The sequence below is a fragment of the Octopus bimaculoides genome, chromosome 4, assembly GCF_001194135.2.
Source record: "Octopus bimaculoides isolate UCB-OBI-ISO-001 chromosome 4, ASM119413v2, whole genome shotgun sequence".
Lineage (NCBI taxonomy): Eukaryota > Metazoa > Mollusca > Cephalopoda > Octopoda > Octopodidae > Octopus > Octopus bimaculoides.
The window spans coordinates 97,795,004-97,816,414 of record NC_068984.1 but is presented as its reverse complement, the minus strand read 5'-3'; the positions used below and the strand labels follow the sequence as shown (position 1 = coordinate 97,816,414).

Sequence of the window (21,411 nt, the reverse complement as noted above, 5' to 3'; positions counted from 1 at the left end):
ATATATACATATATATGTATATATTAGACAGTATTAGACAGATTCCACTGAGTGGACACATGGACATATATGTAAAAAATAAGTCCCCCATATTCCAGGATTTCCCACTCTACTTATGATCAGTGAAAACTACAAATGAAACACGGATAAATAAAGAGAATACTTTCAGACAAAAGTACAAACCCAGACTTAGATAACTATTCACATACAAAATTCATTCTGTCACTTAATATGAGGAACCTGCACAATTAACAACCTAAACTTTAGCCACTGGACTACATACAAATGACTCCTGTCTACTCTCTCACCAGACAGATTAAATTTGGAGTGCCCTGATTTTAACTAAACATCTTAATTCAACCTTATCGGCCTTCATTTTAGGCGCAAAATATACACCCACGTGGTGGTGATAAACGCAATTACCAAACTTTCATTCATAAATCCATTTATTATTTCATTCTGATGCATTTCAATTTGTACATTTGTACGCAGAAATTTTCAACAACTGCACACCAGAAGCAATGGAAAAACGAGTAATTGTATCTCCTAAAAATTCTGACTGTCTTGCAATAAACGAAAATGTTCTTAATATTATACCAGAGGTACTTTAAACGTACTTAAGCACAGATTCAGTGTCCTGCAATAATGAAGAGGAGATTCAGAATTATCCATTTGAATTCATAAACACACTTACTCCATCCGGTATGCCCCCTCATCGCCTCAACTTAAAAACAGGTGCTATTGTAATGCTGCTAAGAAATCTTTCGATCAGTTAAGGATCATGTAATGGAACTCGCATGAAAGTGCAAAGATTTCATGAACATTGTGTAGAAGTATCCTTGGTAACAGGCTCCAATAGAGGTCGTACAGTTCTAATTCCCAGAATTAAACTTAGCCCAAGTGATGCAAATATTCCATTCACACTAAACAAACTTCAGTTTCCACTCCGACTTGCATATCCAATGACAATTAATAAGGCTCAAGGGCAAACATTTGAAGAAGTCGGAATACATTTGCCTCAACCGGTATTTTTCATGGCCAATTATATGTCACATTTTCAAGAGCACGAGCTATGAACAATGTTACAGTAAGAGTTATGACACTCAATTGGGATAACAGACAAAGTTAAAAATGTGATGACACATACGGACAAAATATTGTCTACCATGAAGTATTGCGAGGAAGACCACCGCACCAGCTAGCATCACCACCATACCAGCCGCTCCATTATTACACATCCACATTACATCTTTAAGATCGGGGAACCAGTTAGGGGCCCGTTGGATCTCTTTCGGCATACCAGCAAACCACAAAATCGCACCAGTCAGCATCACCACTACCTCAAAGCCCGTCATATGTATGTATGTATGTATGTATGTATGTATGTATGTATGTGTGGAGGCGCAATGGCCCAGTGGTTAGGGCAGCGGACTCGCGGTCATAGGATCGCGGTTTCGATCCCCAGACCGGGCATTGTGAGTGTTTATTGAACGAAAACACCTAAAGCTCCACGAGGCTCCGGCAGGGGATGGTGGTGAACTCTGCTGTACTCTTTCACCACAACTTTCTTTCACCCTTTCTTCCTGATTCTGTTGTACCTGTAATTCAAAGGGCCGACCTTGTCACACTGTGTCACGCTGAATATCCCCGAGAATTACGTTAAGGGTACATGTGTCTGTGGAATGCTCAGCCACTTGCACGTTAATTTCACGAGCAGGCTGTTCCGTTGATCGGATCAACTGGAAACTTCGACGTCGTAAGCGACGGAGTGCCAACAGCATGTATGTATGTATGTATGTATGTATGTATGTATGTATGTGTGTGTGTGTGTGTGTGCGCGTGCGTTTGTGTCTGTGTTTTTCCTACCACCACCATTGCTTGACAACTGATGTTGGTGCGTTTGCGTCCCTCTAATTTAGCTGTTCAGCAGAAGAGACTGATAGAATAAGCACCTGGTTTACAGGGAATAAATCCAGGGATCAATTTCTTTGACTAAATGGTGGTGCTCCAGCATGGACACCGTCAAATAACTGAAACAGGTAAAAGAATAAAAGAATACCAGAAAAACGTTCTATCTCACTAAACCAAGAAGGTTCTTTGAATATGTACGATGTATTTTTAGGTTAAATAATAATTCCGATTACGTTTGTGTAACAGATATTTTGGTTGGATTATATAGTCATTGGTGTTACATTACTTTCTATATTCTGTAACTGTCACGATATACTTTTCTAGGCCTTAAATTTTTGTGGGGAGGGGCCAGTTGATTAAGTACCAGTACGCAACTGGTACTTAATTTATCGACCCCGAAAGGACGAAAGGTAAAGTCGACCTCGGCAGAATTTGAACTCGGAACGTAAAGACAGACGGTCATAATATGCAAACATTAATATCGCTTGCTGCCACTAATCTAATTGTTGTTAGCATCAATTATTTAGATTTGCCGCTGATAATAATAATGATGATAGCATCTTTACGTGTTTTCATTTTGAATGTTTACTCATTTATATATATATACAAACATAAATATATGATCTTCAAACGGCAGCAAACAACGGACCCTGAAGAAGCTGCATTGACAATTAACACCGAGATGCACACATAACAGTGTGCAGTGGATGCAGCCGACACGTGTGTAGATCCTAGGGAAGAATGCTGCAAATAACTATATAACAAAATATGGATGTGTACCGTATTTTGCTGCATATAAGACGCACCGGCATATATGACGCGCCCTAAAATTAACAGGGAATATGCAGGAAAATGCAAATATTTGTAAGAGGAATTAAGTGATAAAATGATGAAGACTGACCATTTCAGTGCTTAACAACTATTTCTTTATTTCTACGAACGATCTAAATTACCCTCTGTCTTTCATGACAAACAACTGGCTCCATTCTACACTCGAATCAGCTTCTACTTGAAGTTAATTTATTATCTTCTGGTTTATATATCCCTTTTTGAAACAATTAGGAAAAAAAAAAAGTTAATTGATATCTTATCTTTGATAAGTACTGATTACATAACATCTCACCAATGTACTATGAGTGAAAAAATGTGTTGAAACAATTGTAGTGATTTTAAATAAAGAATGTTGTCCATTCCATTTTCTATCATTTATCTATTTGTATAAAATCTATGGATATTATGGAATTCCTGATGTATATATAGTAGCAGGAGCATCTCCACTATATGATGACATCATAGCCAATAACTGTGAATGAGCTTTGTATAGTATTCTACAAGGTTTTTACCCAAATCTTATTCAACTATATATATAAATACATATCAAGCACTGGGCTTCGTGTTGGGTCTCACAGAGACACAATGCCAGTGTCGTGCAACTAGCACCTGTGTTGGTGGCATGTAAAAAGCACTTATTGAGCATTGGGCCTCATGGAGGCAATGACTGATGACTTTCGGCAATATGCTGTGCTTGAGTAGAAGAGCCACCAAGCCAAGTGAAGCCCTAGTCATGGAAAATACTGGTGTCACATAACTGGTACCTTTGCTGGTGGCATGTAAAAACACCCATTACACTCTTGGAGTAGTTGGTGTTAGGAAGAGCATCCAGCCATAGAAATCATGCCAAATTAGACTAGAGTCTGGTGCAGCCCCTCAGCCTACCAGCCCTGGTCAAACCATCCAACCTATGCCAGCATGGACAACAGATGTTAAATGATGATGATGATGATGATGATGATGATGATGATGATGATGATGATGATGGCGGCTGTGTGGTAAGTAGCTTGCTTACCAACCACATGGTTCTGGGTTCAGTCCAACTGCGTGGCACCTTGGACAAGTGTCTTCTACTATAGCCTCGGGCTGATCAAAGCCTTGTGAGTGGATTTGGTAGACGGAAACTGAAAGAAGCCCGTCGTATATATGTATATATATATGTATGTGTGTGTATATGTTTGTGTGTCTGTGTTTGTCCCCCCCACCATCGCTTGACAACTGATGCTAGTGTGTTTACGTCCCCGTAACTTAGTGGTTCAGCAAAAAGAGACTGATAGAATAAGTATTAGGCTTACAAAGAATAAGTTCTAGGGTTGATTTTGCTCGACTAAAGGCAGTGCTCCAGCATGGCCGCAGTCAAATAACTGAAACAAGTAAAAGAGTAAAAGAGTATATATGTGTATACATGTGTGTGTGTTTGCATTTCCTTATCTTGATATTACTTGTTAGTTCTAAAGAAATGTTGTTATACATGCCATGTTGTTTGTTTGCACACTTTTGTGAAAACATGTCAGGCCATTGTGATATTTATGTCTGAAGGACTAGGGGAAATATTACTTTACCTGGAAACAAATGAAGTATGGCAACATGAAAAGCAGCTGGCTGTAAAAATTTGTCTCAATAAATTTTGTCTGGCTTAATTATGTATATATTTAAGTATGATTTTACACAAATGCATGACCTTATTGATATTACTTATCTTGTTTTGAATTTTGTGATAAATGTCTGCTATTTCATTAAAACAAAAATCTAATTTTCCCTTTACCACCACTCAAATCTCTATCACTCAGCTTAGGTATGTCTCACAGTGATAAAACAGAAGAATGTAAAACACCACCAGCAAGTAATGGGATCATGGGAACTTTGCGAAGTGGATGGAGTATTTGCTCCAGAAACTCTCTGCTGCAACTGATAGAGTAAGTTTACACAACCATCTTCTACATTACATGCTGCTGCCATAACAGAATTATAATAGTGTTGTTATTATGAACTTCCTTTTCACAAGCATTGCTGTCCTCATCATCATCATCACTGCCATCATCATCATCATTATATCAATCATCATCATCATCATCATCACCGTCAGTACTGCTGTAATTATCATAAACATAATTTTCATCATTATCAAAATTATGTTTATGATAATTACAGCAGTACTGATGGTGATGATGATGAGGGAGAGAGTTAGTTTAAATGAGATGCAGTTTGGGTTCATGCCAGGGAAAAGCACCACTGATGCTATATTTCTGGTAAGACAGCTTCAGGAGAAATACCTAGCCAAAGATAAACCACTGTACCTGGCTTTTGATGATATGGAGAAAGCCTTTGACAGGGTCCCCGGATCTCTCATCTGGTAGTCAATGAGGAAACTAGGGATAGAAGAATGATTAGTGAGAGCTGTGTGAGCCATGTACAGAGACGCTGTCAGTAAGGTGAGTGTTGGCAACGAGTACAGTGAAAAATTTCAGGTAGCGGTAGGGGTCAACCAAGGTTCAGTCCTCAGCCCCCTCCTATTTATCATAGTCCTCCAGGCAATAACAGAAGAATTCAAGACAGGATGCCCCTGGGAGCCCCTCTGTGCTGATGACCTTGCTCTAATTGCTGAGTCATTATCAGAACTAGAGGAGAAGTTTCAGGTGTGGAAGTAAGGACTAGAATCGAAGGGCCTTAGAGTCAACCTAGTTAAAACCAAAGTCCTAATAAGTAGGAAGGTAGACAAAACACAAATCCCTTCAGGTAGATGGCTCTGCTCGATCTGTAGAAAAGGCATAGGTAGAAACTCTATAAGATGTACCCAGTGTAAGCTATAGACACATAAGAGGTGCAAGCAATATGAAAGGAAGGCTAACTAGGAAGTTAGTTTTTGTATGTGGCAGATGCTCATGAGCAATAAACACTGAAAATGTGCAGAAAATAACTTCTGCCACATTCCAGGGAGAAAAAACTAGACGTAGTTGATAGCTTTCTCTATCTAGGTGACCAAGTTAGTTGTTGGGGAGGGTGCACTGAAAGTGTAGCTGCTAGAATAAGAATAGCCTGGGCAAAGTTCAGAGAGCTCTTACCTCTGCTGGTGACAAAGGGTCTCTCGCTCAGAGTAAAAGGCAGACTGTATGACGCATGTGTACGATCAGCCATGTCACATGGCAGTGAAACATGGGCCATGACTGCTGAGGACATGTGTAAGCTTACAAGAAATGAAGCCAGTATGCTCCGCTGGATCTGTAATGTCAGTGTGCATACTCAACAGAGTGTAAGTACCTTGAGAGAAAAGTTGGACCTAAGAAACATCAGCTGTGGTATGCAAGAGAAGCGATTGTGCTGGTATGGTCATGTGGCGAGAATAGATCAGGATAGCTGTGTGAAAAAGTGCCACACCCTAGTGGTTGAAGGAACCTGTGGAAAAGGCAGACCCAAGAAGACCTGGGATGAAGTGGTGAAGCACGACCTTTGAACATTAAGCCTCACAGAGGCAATGACTAGTGACCAAGACCTTCGGAAATATGCAGTGCGTGGGAAGACCCGGCAAGCCAAGTGAGACCATAATCCAAGGCCTCTGCCAGGGGTGTAGCTAGCCCACTTATGCGTACCTTTCCTTCATTGGACACTAAACTCTGCTAGTGAAGACCTGTTGAGGCAAGTGAAATCGAAATCGAACCTAATTTGATGACTGGCATCTGTGCCAGTGGAGCGCTAAGAGCACCATCCAAGCATGATCATTGCCAGAGCAGCTGTCTGGCTTTCGTGCCAGTGGCATGTAAATAGCACCATTTGAACGTGATCATTACCAGTCTCGTATTACTGGCACTTGTGCCGATGGCATGTGAAAAAACGTGCAGGTGGCACATAAAAAAACACCATTTTGAGTGTGGCCGTTGCCAGTACCGCCTGACTAGCCCTTGTGCCGGTGGCACGTAAACGCACCCACTACACTCTCGGAGTGGTTGGCGTTAGGAAGGGCATCCAGCTGTAGAAACTCTGCCAGATGAGATTGGAGCCTAGTGCAGCAATCTGGTTCGACAGTCCTCAGTCAAATCAACATCATCATAATCATTGTTATTGTTGTCATTGTCATTGTCATCATCATTGTCATCGTCATCAACATCATAATTGTCATCATCATCATCATCATCATCATCATCATCATCATCGTTGTCGTCGTCATCTTTGTCATTATCATCACCATCCTCCTCATTATCATCACCATCATCATTATCATCATCATCATTATCATCATCATCGTCACCACCACCACCACCACCATCGTCATCATTGTCATCCCCATCATCATTATCTCATCTTTGGCGCCACTAATTATTATTATCATCATCTTAATCATTGTCATCATCACACACATCAGCAACATCATTACCAGGAGAATGAATCAAAACTATAACTGTTAGCATCATTGTCATTGTCATCATCATCTTCATAAGTATTGTTATTCTGAGTATTGTTACTGCTTTCATCATCATCATTATTCTCATGAAGAATATAATGACAATGGCATTATCATTGCTGTTGTCATCTTTGATGCCACCATTGTCATCCTCATCCTCATCATCATCATCATTATCATCCTCATTGTTGTCATTGTCGTCATTATTGTTGTCATTATCATCATCACCACCATTATCCACATCCCTGTTATTAGTTCTCTCAGCTCCGACATCTGCATCAAAATAAGCAAACCAATACGACTTCACCATGCCTACCAAAGTAGTGATGAATGATTTTCTATGGAAAGGGACAAGATTGTACATTGGTTTCTGTAGGGCAGTGGAACTGATGAGAGATTAAATAATATAGAAATTTTATGTTTGTCAAACAATAGGCAAATCAGTATTAATAGTCAATATCAGGAGCATTAAACAATTTTGAGATACTGCACTATATATATTTGTCAAACAATAGGCAAGTTAGTGTATTTACACATTTAGCTTAGGGAGTTTTGAAAAATTGACCAGAAATATATGGTGTGAAAAATGCATTCTCAGACAATGACTAACTTTATATTCATTTCCCAGCAAATACAGTGGACCTAAGTATTTCAGCTCTACTGTACTGATGAATTTAGAATATGACTGAAACATGTCAAAAATTGTCTCTTGTACATACTAACAAAAGCGAAAATAATATTAGCCATGATGCTCCCCCACTACTACTGCTCATGATCAGAGATGCACATATTGTCAGTCACTAAGGGACATGCTCAGGTGGTTAAGGTCAAGTAATGATCAAGCAAATATGTGGCGTTGAGCAGAATATTTGCTATATTGATATTTCTCCTTCAGCAACTCAGCTCTGAATCTGTCTGAAATGTAATGGAAAATAAGTCAGTTTCAAAACATTGGTGTCCAGATGACAAAAGCAAAGTTTGAAGAGAATAATAGTAATTTCCTTTATTTTCTAAGTAGAAACAAATAGGAAATAACACTTATTAACCAAAGACAAAAATGAAAATTAAAATATTGTTAGGATGCCTTGCTCAGAAGCCCAGCACAATGGTTGTAGTGGCAAAGTTAGCATTTATAATCATGTGGTGTGTAGTCTAGTCCCACTTAACCCTAGTCATCACACATTATCAAATTCCCTAACATCAGGCATCTAATTTTGTGTAGGTGTTTAACATTGACTAGATATTAGGTAGGTACCTTTCTTTGATAGATATACTTTAGTAATGAACAGCTTTGGCAGAGGAATAGCTGTGTGGTAAGAAGCTTGCTTCCCAACCACATGGTTCCAGGTTCAGTACCATTGCAGGGCACCTTCTACAAGTGTCTTCTAGTATAGCCTCAAGCTAACCAAAGCCTTAGGAGTAAATTTGGTAGATGGAAACTGAAAGAGGTCTGTTGTGTGTGTGTATATGTGTGTGTGTGTGTGTATGTGTGTGTGTGTGTGTGTGTGTATATGTGTGTGTATGTGTGCCTTTGTGTCCATATTTGTCCCCCCACCACTGCCTGAAAAACAGGTGTTGGTGTGTTTACATACCCTGTAACTTAGCAGTTCTGCAAAAGAGACCAATAGAATAATTACCTGACTTTAAAAAAAATGTACTGGGTTCAATTAAGAAATTCTTCAAGGTGGTGCTCCATCATGGTCACAGTCTAATGATTGAAACAAATAAAAGATAAAAGAGTGGATAACAACAATAATCATAACGGACTGATAAATGGTAATAAAGATGGTGTACAATAATGTAATAAAATACTTTGGAAGGCTGGTAATGCATCCCCACTCCCCACTTTACAATACAACATCATGCCAGATACATAGATGTTAGGATATATTTCTCTTTTTGTTGTTGGCAGCAACAACCTGGCAGAGTGTCTGTTTGAAGAGAATGTCAAGCCAAACGATGTTGCAGACACTTTTAAAAGCTTAACACTAAATGGTCTCTTACCAGGTCAGTGCAGTATTTGTCTCCTGTTTACTACTACTACTACTACTACTACCACCTCACTGGTTCATTTGTAATGATTTTTAGTTGTTTTGTCCATGACTAGAATGGTGATGTTTTATTTGACATGTAATGAATGTTTTTGTGTTGTCATTGTTGTTGAAGACAACATCAATTATGTATTGTGATTGTCTGTGTTGTGGAGAAGAAAAGTTAGACATGATCCCACTGGAGATTCTTAATGAATTTTCTGTTTGTGAAGTCATTGCAATTTTTGATGTAAGGTGTTTAGGCTGCATGTGGATGGTGCCTGTCCATGGATGGTTAGAGAGAGCAGTAAAGGGTTGTATTGTCTGCATAGGAGAGAGCATTGGTAGCTAAAGGCTGATGGTCAGTAATTTGTTAAAGCAAATATATTTGGAAGGTTGAGATATTACAGTGTTTTAACAGTTCTAGTTGTAGTTACAAATACATTTCTTTTATTAGCCACACAGGGCTCAACGAAGATGGGACAAATACAATGTAGAGCTTTTTTTTTTGGGAGGGGGAAGGAAGGAAAAAAAAAAAAAAAAAAAAAAAAAAAAAAAAAAAAAAAATTGGTGGTGTCGATCAAAAGGGATCGTAGGAAGGGAAAAAGGGGCAGTTCGATCAAAAGGGATCGAAAAAAAAAGAAAAGGAAAGGCCGATCAATAGGGATCGTGTACCACACAGTAATGTTCTCGTGTAAAAAGAGGGGAGGACAGTTTAGGTTTAGCCGTGGAAGGAAAAGCCTATAGTATCAAACCATTTAACTGCTAGAGAATGTTTCCTCACCACCACCACCACCACCACCACCACCACTATCATTACCACCACCACAATCATCACTACCACCAGAGCTACCACTAGAGAATGTTTTGTTGTCATTGTCGCCATCATCATCATCATTTTACACCTGTTTTCTTTGTCAGCATGGGTTGGGCAAGTCATCATAGGCTGCATCATTTCTTATTTAGAGTTACTACTTTCTTAGATAGATTGGATGTGTCAGCTATCTTTGACATGGCTTCTATGGTTGGATACCTTTCCTATCACTAACTACTTTACAAAGAATGTCTGGATTTATTCATGGTACCAGAGCTAGTGAGGTTGCTTTCTATCCTTTAAGAATAAAGAATCCACTTTACTCTATGTTGTTTCTATCCAATTCAGGGAGACATAGCCAACAGAGTGGGTAGAATAAAGGATGATTGCTGAAGATAAAATTGAGCAAAAAGGCAAAATGCTCAATTATGAGGTACAAAATAGAGATTGTGGAGACAATAGGAAAAGCGGGGAGATAAGAGAGATGTAGTGTTAGAGAGAATAGTACTAGAGAGGTAGTAATGGCAGAGGGTAGAAGGAAAGAGACACTAATGGAAGCTAAATGTTTGATGGCGAGTGGGAGAGAGAGAGGGGGAGATGGAAAGGGAGAGAGAAAGAGACAGAAAGGGAGAGAGAGATGGAAAGAGAGAGAGAGAAAGACACAGAAAGGGGAGAGAGAGAGGGAGAGAGATGGAAAGAGAGAGAGAGAGGAGACAGAAAGGGAGGAGAGAGAGAGGGAAAGAGATGGAAAGAGAGAGAGAGAGAGGGAGAGAGATGGAAAGAGAGAAAGAGAGGAGACAGAAGGGGGGGGGGGAGAGAAAGACAGAAAGGGAGAGAAAAAGAGAAAAAGAGAGAGATTATGAATGGTGGTAAGTCAAGATGTTAATGACAAAAAAATGATGGATTTGAATAATGTTTTAATCTTCTTTAATTCACTAGGTCTATACCTTACACCAGATGATACATGTGAAATGAACTATGGACCAGGCTTCCGTTACAGAGAATTTCCTAAAGAAACTCCTAATGTAATATTTTATATCATCTTTTGTTACAATGGAAATGGTAGAAGACTGCCCCAGTATGGATGGCATTCTAATTCATTCACTGCTGTTGTTTTGTCAATTGTCAAAATACTTTCTTCTCAATATCCCACTTCACTTAGCTGTTACTAGGCGTCATAGAATGGAATTGTTCACTGTTGTTTTTGTGCCAAGTTGCTTTTTCAGACATAATATACATTATTTAATAGGTCCTTCCGTTTTTGAAAATGAAGTGTGATTTGAGGTTGGGGTAACATGGCTGCTTTTTCTGGCAAGTTAAAGTGACAATGACTCTCAACCATTTGTAGTGCTCCTTACCACAAATGGTGTATTACAAATGTGTTTTTAATTAAGCTAATCAATTAATTTTCTTTGCAATTATCAGCCATATCAAATTGAAAATTTACTCACTAATTAGCAATCAAACTAAATCAATAATTTTCTTTGTTATTAGCTGACATACTAAAGTAAGATTTTACTTACTAATTACCATTCTAACCAAACTAATCTTTTATCTTTCTATATTTTACTTGTTTCAATCATTAGACTGCGGCCATTCTGGGGCATCACTTTGAAGAATTTTTGTCAAATGAATTGACCCTAGTGCTTATGTTTTGCAAAGCTGGGTACTTATATCAGTCCCTTTTTCTAAACTGCTAAGTTACAGGGTTGTAAACACCCCAACACCAGTTGTCAATTGGTGGTGGGCAAAAAACACTGGCACACATGTATATAAATATATATATGCATATATATGATGGGCTTCTTTCAGTTCCTGTCTACCAAATCCATTCACAAGGCTTTGGTCAGCCTAAGGCTATAGTAAAAGACACTTGCTCAAGGTGCTGTACTGCAGACTGAAGGTGGAACCATGTGGTTGGGAAGCAAACTTCTTACCATACAGTTATGCCCGTGCCTGTAATAAGAATAATATAATTAACAAACTATGCATTTGTCATGGTTCCAGACTGAGTGTAAGTTCCATTCCTGTACATATTACATTCATAATGAAAGATTTGGTGAGATGAAGGTGAATTATCATGGAATAGCTGGTGCTTATTGTGGAAAGAACAAGGTAAGTTTGCCTAAAGTACTTCTTTGCTTTTTGCTTATATTGTTCTTTATTATTATTATTATTATTATTATTATTATTATTATTATTATTATTGAAACAAAGCTCGGGTTTGGTCTAATTTGTGGTAGGATTTATGTGGGTAGTGGATTACTACCTGTGGTATCCACATGTTTTAGGCAGTCTTTTAAGTGCTTAGAACCCTCCTGATAATCCTTGCTGTCCCTAAGAAGCAAACTTTCTGTAGGTGCTCTACCAGGCATTCTATTTCACTCGCCTTCAGCCATTTGTATATATCTTGGCTTACTGTTCCCAATGCACTAATTATTATGGGCACGACCTTTACTGTTCTCATGCTCCAAATTCTTCCTTTTTTAAATTTTAAAGGATTGTATTTTCTTTGTTTTTCTTCCTCTTTCTTTACAATCTTGGAATCAAACAGGTATGATGGGTCAATAAGTAAGCAACTTCACTTTTCCTTATCTATGATCGTAATATCTGGTCTATTGTTTTCTAACTTCTTGTCCATTTGAAGAGGTAAGTCCCACAAAATCTTACATTTTTCTGACTCTAGTACTCTTTTGACTTGATTGTACCATGTGTTTCCAGCTTCAAATTTCCATTTCTGACAGTTTCCAATGTAAAACTTTTACAACTTGGTCATACCTTCATTTCTTATATTCTTCCTGTGTCAACTTGGGGCATTCTGCTGCAGTGTGTGCCAGTCTCATTCCAAGTTCCACCGGATCTGACACATTCTCTCCATATGTATTTTTTATAAAATTGTTTGTTTTTATCACTTGATCTTGGGCTGCTACAATTAGGGTCTCTGTTTCTTTTTTTAATTGTCCCTTTTTTTTAACCAAGCCTAGGATTTTGTCCCACCAGTGTCTTGAGTGGCTCTCCTAAACTGGCCATGCAGAGATTTCTCTTCAATCTGTCTGATGTGCTCTCTTTGTATTTCATTCTTGTCCTTTTCTCCTGTTATGAGCTTCATCACCTGTTCTTTTTTAAGTGCCTTTGGTTGTTTTTCTGTGCTGCTCTGTAAATGCTCTACTAGACTTTTCTTTCCATCTGTACACATTCTTCTACTGCTGTTAAGCCTCTGCCACCCTGGTCTCTCTTCAAGTACAACTAGTTGATATCAGCTTTTGGATGGTGGATTCCATACATTGTCAACTTTCTAGTTTCTCGGTCAAGTTTCTTTATTTCACTTCTGGTCTGTTATTCCAACTCCATATTTGATTGATGGTGCTGCTCTTGAATTTATTGCTTCAATAAAATTTTTGAAATTCAACTTTGACTGCAATAATTTTCTGACTCTCATTGTGTACTCTCTACTGGTAATTTGTTTCATTTCTTCATTTTTTATCTCATCTGCTTCTAGTATTCCCAAGTACTTATACATAAGCACTGTCCTTTCTCAACTGCTCTCATTATTTTCCCAATTGGCACTTCAATACCCAGGCTTCTTTCAAATCTTCCTCATTTCATTTTCAATATAGCACACTTTTCTATTTCAAATTCCATACCTGCATCATTTGAGAAAATGCAAATAATATGTACAAAACTTTCAAGTTGTTCCTCATTTTTCACATAAACCTTTATATCATCCATAGAAAGGAAATGATTTATCTGACCATTCCCTTTTCCCAAATCATAAGCAATTTTAACTATCATGGCCAATAGGAATAGTAAAGGAGATAACCTATCACCTTGGAATATTCCACATATGATGTTCACTTTTCCAAGTGTTTGCTTTCCTCCAATCAATTTAGTATTCCAATGTTTCATACTTTCATTAAGCATTTTCTCCATGTATTTTGCTATTCCAAACATGCTCATAGTTTTACTCATCCAACTGTGTGAAAGCATGTCATATGCTTTTTTGTAATCTAGCCATGCTACATCCTGTCCCATCAATCTGCATCTACACTTTATAGTTATCATTTTATTAACTAATAAGTGATCTTTTGTTGCCCTACTTTGCTTCCTGCATCTTTTCTGTTCTTCTGGAAGTAAATTGTTACTTTCCAGATGGTTGTGTAACTCTTCCTCCAAGACACTGGTCAAGGCTGAAAATTTGATTCCAAGTTCCCTTTTAAGGGATCTTTGAGGTATAACAGCATTCATTCACTTGTCATCCAGGCAGGGATGTGACCTTGCTGCAGGCAGTCATCCAATTGTGCAGTGATCCTTTCATGCAACTGTGTAAAGTTCTTCAGCCAATAGCCTTGTACTCCATTTGGGCCTGGTCCTTTCTAATTTGCTATTTTTTAAAACTTCTGTCTCACTGAATATAGATTAATTCTGATGTCCTTTTGTCTTGGTACAGTTTCAAGTGGTCTTTCCAACTTTGTTAGCCGCTCCGTGTTTTCTTTATGTCTTGTTGGCGTGTTCCACAGACTTTCCCAAAATTCTTTACTTTCTTCCACATCTGGAATCATTTCTTGGGTCTTGGCCTCTCTCTATTTCCTCAAATAGATGCCTTCTATTTGATTGGAACAGTCTATTCTGTTTGAAACCTCTGCATCTAGTATCATATCTTTTCAATTTGGCCTTTAATGTTGTCATCTTTGTGTCAATTCTTCATGTACTGTTTGTTTTCCCCTGTCCATTCAATTTTCTGATTACTACCTTATCCTCTTCAATCACCCCAGTTTTTTTCCATATCTTTTCCAGCTTCATTTGTATTCTCTTTCTCCTGTTTGATTCTTTCTTTTCATTTGCTTTTATATCTTCAGTTTTTCCACTTGTAGTCTACTATGTTAGCTATGACATAAGCAGCAGCTATGATTAGCTGGTTTGTTTTACTGATGTTTTCTGCTTTAATCAAGCTTAAAACGTCATTTACTTTGCCTGTGGATTTCCTCACTTGTTTTCTGTCCATATATTTTACATTTGGTGGTACTTCATTGTTCCCATCAGTCATTTTACCACATAACATTTCTAAAATCTCCTTCTGTCACTTGTCCATCTAGATCGTCTTCTTTAGTTACTTTATCAGCATTCTCTGGTTCTCTGCAGTTTCCATTCATTTCATGTCCTTCATCTCTTACCTTTTCATTACCACTTTCTGCTACTGCTGTGTCACTCTTCTTCAGCTTTGTTTCTTATTATGTTTCTCTGAATTACTTCAATCTCTACTCCTATGGATTGCTCTTGCTTGGTCTATCAGTTGCTGGGCAGATGCTTGAAAACCTCCTTTTTATCCCATGTTCTCTTCATTTGATTCATGAAGCCTCTTTTATTTGGTTCACTTCTCAGCCAGCATTCTATTACTATTTTGTTTACTTCTTTTTCCCATTTCATTCTTTTTCTTTTTCTTTTGCATTTTTGACCGTGCTTTTGGTCCTGATCAACAACTTGATGGTTACCTGCCAGAGTTTGAACAGATACTCCCTGTCTGTTGTGCATGACACCTTTACTGTTAATGGTTCCAGTCCCAATAATGCAGTTGTGGTTATTATTTAATTTTGACATCATTCATTTAAAGATAGCATTTGTAAGGTTGTGTGATCACCAATATTTTTATTGTGACACCATCACTAGGTGGGTTGCTAGCCAAGGCTCTGAGAGTCCACACCTACCTTGCACACTGTTTGTAGTGCTGGTCTCATTCAATCCATTGTTTTATATCTTTGTATTTGACATTTTCACTCCTGAGAATTTTGGTGTTGAGTTGGCACAACCATCAGTGTTTTTATTGAGACACCTTCTTTAGAGGGATTGCCAACCAATGCTGAAGGGACTCCTCTTCCCATGAGATAAGCTTAACCCTGCCAGATGCCAACCTGGTATTTGTAGGTCTTGGAGTGGGCTTACAGGTACTACACTTTGCCCAAAAGTGATCTGAAGGTAGTTGTAGTTATGGGTAACCTTATTCTTCCCATATTGTGACACCACAACCAGATGCAGTTTCATGCCATACCCAGGGTGTGTTATCATCATCCTAGCATTCTGAGTTTAAATTTTGCCAAGGTCGGCTTTGCTTTTCGGAGTCAATAAATTAAGTACCAGTGAAACACTGGGGTTAATGTAATCGACTATCCCCCCTGCCCCAAATTTCAGATCTTGTGTCTATAGTAGAAAGGGTTATTATTATTATTATTATTATTATTATTATTATATGAAAACTCAGAGCTTATTTTTCTAGGTATGATGGAAAGTGTCAGCTGTCCACAGCCAGCAGACTAAGGTGACACTCGTTTTACTGGTCATGCTTCAAGAACCCTGCAAAGAATTCTTGCAGTTCCAAGCAATGCTGATTTTTGTAGGTGTTCTACCTTCCCATTTGCACTGATCTTTTTCACCCATGTTGGTAGTTGAATGCTGGTACTTTCAAGTGCACCGATTACTATTGGTATCACATCTACTCTCTTCAACCTTTGTATTTCCCACTTAAAATCATCATAATTGTTTATTTTTTCTTTTTCTTTCACATTGATCCTGTTGTCACAGGAGCATGATATGTCAATTATCATCCATGTTCTTTCTTTTCTATTCACCAAAACAATATCCAGTTTCTGATGTCTGGGCAGGTGATTGCACTGGATCATTGCATCCACAGGATTTTGCAATCCCCATTTGCAGTGACTCCTTCTGTAGTTTGCTGATACCACATCTTTGCTCTTTGTAGGCTGTGATTTCCACAGAGCCCCCAATGGATCATTCTTGCCACATTGTCATGGCATCTTTTGTATTCGTGTTGTGCCAATTTCAGGCATTCGCTAATAATCTGTCATACCGTTTCACCCCTTCCACCACACATTCTGCATTTGTTGCTATCGATAGTGTTGTCTATTCTGCACTTCATATAATTGGTCCTTAATGGTTGTTCCTGAGCTGCACATATGAGTGCTTCTGTCTATCTACAGGTCACTCTGCCTCATCCATAGCCACCAGTCCTCTGTATCTGCCTTGGTATTCACATCTCTTGCAAACTGACCATGCATTTTCTTTTCCTTCTATGCTTTTTCCTTTTTTTCTTTGTTCATTTCTTGTTTAAATTTTTCTTTAATTATACGCTTTTCAGTTTTGATGATGCTAGCCTTCTTCATGTGTTCCAACAGTGGCTCCATGGCATTTTTTATATACTACCCAAGGCTGTGTTCCTCTGCTTTGATACAGTCTTGGCAACTGATCAAACCTCTCCCACTCTTTCTTCTGGACAAGTACAGCCTATTGGTGTCACTCTTAGGGTGGAAGGCTCCGTGTGCTGGCATCATTTTTCTGGGCTTGGTATCCATTTTCTTCATTTCTCTCTTTTGCCATTTTGTAATTCCCACTCCATACCAAAGTGATAGTATTGCCCACATATTAACTGCTTGGATTTTATTCCATCCAGTCAAGTTTGAGTGCAACACCAACCTCACTCTTTGGAAATACTTCATCCTCAGTTGCTCTTTCATTTTCTTTTCCATTATCTCGTTGAACTATTATTATTATTATTATTATTATTATTGTTTTGATTCTCGCTGTTCTATTTGCAGTTGTTCTTTACTTGAAAGCAGGCAATAACAAATCACCAGTTTCAAGTAGTGCCTTCTCTTATGACTCAAAGAGACAATACTCTCCTTAGAATACAAGCTGTACCCAACAACGCTGTCTTCTGGATCACTTTGAGCCTAACAGCAGCTCCAATATTCTTAATATGTTTTTCAAAGCTTTTGGAAACTGCTCCTAATGCTCCAGTTACCACTGGTATCACCATTACTTTCCTCATGCCCCATAACTTTCCTATCTCGTTCTGCAGTGGCTGGTATTTCTCACTCTTTTCTGTTTCCTTACATTTCACCCTCAAATCTCCTGGTATTGCAACATCTATTATATCATTGCATTATTATCATTATTATTATTATTATTGAGTGAGAGAGCAGTGCATGCCATCAAAGTGGCACTGGGGTAAAATATACGAAACCCAGTATACCCATCATGACTACCCGTCTGATAAGGGTACACCAGGCACATGCATCACAACCACATGTGCACGACAGGTTTTGATGGAGCTCCTGGAGTCTAACATGCATAGCAGGCTTGCTACCTGCAACCTAAGGTACCATGCTATTCATTCTTTTCAGCTGTCTAATACTTTCCTGATTATTCAGGTCATGCCAAGGAGGTAAACCTTTTGTAACAGTTCTACTGGGCACTCTATTCCAATTTACTTTATATTCCCCTTGATACCTTCTGATACTGTTCCCAAGAACCCAACAATAATTGGCACTATCTTCACTTTCTTCATTTTCCATAGCCGGGCTATTTCGTACTTAAGAGGGTTGTATTTATCTATCTTTTCGCCTTCCTTCTTGACTATTCATGGCTATTATTATTATTATTATTATTATTATTATTATTATTAATTGCTATAGAAGTTGATCTAACATACTAAAATTCAGCTGTACTATTTTCTCAATGTTTTACAAGTGTAACTGAAGGAAGTCATTTTCATTTTGAATTTTATTTCACACAAGGACCTTTACTGAACATTTTGGAAGGTCTACCCTTTACCTGGGTTAAGAAACAAAATTGGTTTTTAAAAATACTTTCATTTTTATTCAACCATTAAACATTAAAGCAAAATCTCCCCAGGACAAAATCCATCTCTGGACATAATTCCTCTGGATATTATTCCTTCTTTACAATAAAAATATTTTAGGAAAGTGAAATTTTATAAAAAATTAAAAATATTTATAAGTTGATACTTTTGTGTAAAATTTAGGAATAGATATGATAGCTGAGAAACTTCATATGAAAATGTCACACATTTATTTAAAACCATAGATCAAATGCAATGCCTCAAAGGAAATCTAAATATGTTGTTTCTTGGTATTTTTGCACAACTGATAAAATTCATGATGCTGCATCCATATATTTCTTTCTCGGTGGTTCAGTAGTGATACTAGCAATAATCTGAGTCATTTGAACATTTTGAAAGTTAATTTCTCATCCTAAAATACTCATAAACTTCCAGATGACTGGATGTGGAAACATCCAGCAAATGATACAAAGTGCCGGTGCCATCCTTCAACAAAATTATTCATACAATGAAGTTCAGCATTTGTTCTTACATGCATATTTTTTATATCCTTGTATTGGGTATATGATATAATGAAGCAAGGGGGAAGAAAGTATAAACATGATGCACTACTATTACATGAGACTTGATGCTCTATATCAAAGGCTCACAGTGAACTGCTACCAACAGTAACTGCCAATCACTCACAGTTCTTTGTTTTATAACAATGAGTCAGTTCATCTTTTAGTTACTTGAGGGGTGGTTGGAATCCTTCCACAACAATATTCCAAAGAGATATGCTAAATATTGATTCTTGGCATCCCTATCGACATGGCCTGCTGATATAAGCATCTTCAAAGTAATCCAAAACTGGCAAAGCTTCTTCTGGCATAATATCATGGAGCTCTTCAAAAGCTGCCTGAACAGATTCAGGAGGTATAAAGGCAAGGGCTGCTACCATCCTCGTTTTAAGAGAAAGTTCAGTATTGTCTTGATATGCTTTTGAAAGCCAAACTCCTGTATTTTCCTATATATATTTTGACACGTATATATTTTTGAAATGTCAGTTTCAGGAAAGTGCACAAATAAAGTATTCAGCATTGCACTTTCAAAATCTATCATTGCACTTACAGGAGTGCAATTTGTCAAGTTCTTTACTTCCTGTATTAATTTGTTATAAGTTGAGTCTTATCTGGAAAGAGTGCATAGTTGCAGAGTACAGTGTTGATCTACTACAGCATGAATCGTATAGAACTGGCTGAAAATTTCAGGAACTACTTTAAATGTTCCATCAAAACACCAATGAGGAAAAGTTTTTAGAAATTCTATGCTTTTAGCCATTCCAAATATCAAAATTCTCTTGCCATCAAATGTTGAATCATGCAACAAAACATTTTCTCCATTGACTGTTTTTACACAGTTTTCAGGTATAATAAGACCTAGAGCACATGATGGCAATGGTAAATGGTTACTTTTCTTCTGTTTATAGTACCATACATCTCATCGAAGGATATAGAGGAAAGGTATTTTTGTAGCTACTTATTCTGATGTAGATGTATAAGATTTGGCAACAATTTGTTGTGTAGTCTCTTCAGTTTCTATTGCACATTTAAAAGAATTTATTGAAACACTTTTGCAGCTTCACACTTTGGTGTGCCTGGTGTGTGTGTGTGTGTGTGTGTGTGTAACTGCGTAATTGTTCAGTAATCTCACCTTGCTGCATTTTTACCTATGCTTTACATGATGCGTTAGACATCTGTCATTCACATTCATAAGGTACCACACTATTTGCCAAATCTTCTATGGGTAGAAGTTAAGTGGATTTATAAAAAAAATTCTTCACCACCTTGAACACAACTATATAAGCCATAAAAAAAAATAAATAGAACAAGCAAGCGACTGTCCTATTATTTTAATAAGAAGTTTAAAAAAAACAAGGCAATTCATCAGTTTATAAAAAACAAGGTAATTAATCAATTCATCAATATTCCTGTGATGTAATATTAACCACCGGTTGATTTTGTGTTGTGGGGATTTTGTCTTTGGTGGGATTTTGTCCTGATACCCCTTGGATCTGCCTCTACATTAGAAAGATTTCAGTAAGCTGAGCAAATAATCACCAAACAAAAGAAAACAAAGTTTCCTTTTGTGCATACAGTCAGTGCATATATACTGTTGTGACAGGGTAGAAATTTTGCACAAAATAAGATTTTTGCACAAAGTGACCACGAAAGACATGAAGAACTTTAGTGGAGTTTTAATTTTGAAATCATTGATTTGTATTTCTGTTATTGTTTATTTATTTCAAATTTCAGGTATGTTTACTAAATCTACAATGTGTCAGTGTTGAGACCCTAAGTTTGAAAGTGCCATTAACTATCCAGCCAGGTGGTTGGGGATCATGGAGTGCATGGTCTGAATGTACTTCAGTTTGTGGACCAGGGATCAAGTACCGAGAACGATTATGTACAAACCCAAAGTAGGTTTATGCATGGCTTACACTGTGTTGCAGTTGTTATTGTTGTTACTGTTGTTGTTTAACTCTAGACCAGCTCTGATCCAACATACATATGATCAAAAATATTCTGGTACTGACCGTTCTGTTGCTTCTCTTTTTTAAAACTAAGCTGAACTTGATGGGATTTGAGGGAATTTTACTGGTATTTCTTGTAATTTGGGACAAAGACACATCTTTATGTTATACCCTGATGGTGTTACCTTGTAGTAGCAGGATCAACACATTTCAATTTGTGTCCCGACTATTTTGTGTGTGTGTTTATTTATATATATATATATATAT

At 37.7% G+C, this 21,411-nt stretch overlaps 1 protein-coding gene across 1 annotated transcript in view; it reads left to right on the top strand.

The window, feature by feature from the left end:
* Nucleotides 1-21,411, top strand: part of LOC128247611 (A disintegrin and metalloproteinase with thrombospondin motifs 12-like) — a 75,744-nt gene that overhangs the window by 3,635 nt on the left and 50,698 nt on the right. The window contains exons 2-6 of the mRNA XM_052967303.1: nt 4,533-4,658; nt 9,051-9,145; nt 10,922-11,007; nt 11,990-12,097; nt 20,927-21,090. Of these exons, the coding sequence (XP_052823263.1) occupies nt 4,540-4,658; nt 9,051-9,145; nt 10,922-11,007; nt 11,990-12,097; nt 20,927-21,090 (572 nt within the window). The 5' untranslated portion in view covers nt 4,533-4,539. The remainder of the gene's footprint in view (nt 1-4,532; nt 4,659-9,050; nt 9,146-10,921; nt 11,008-11,989; nt 12,098-20,926; nt 21,091-21,411) is intronic.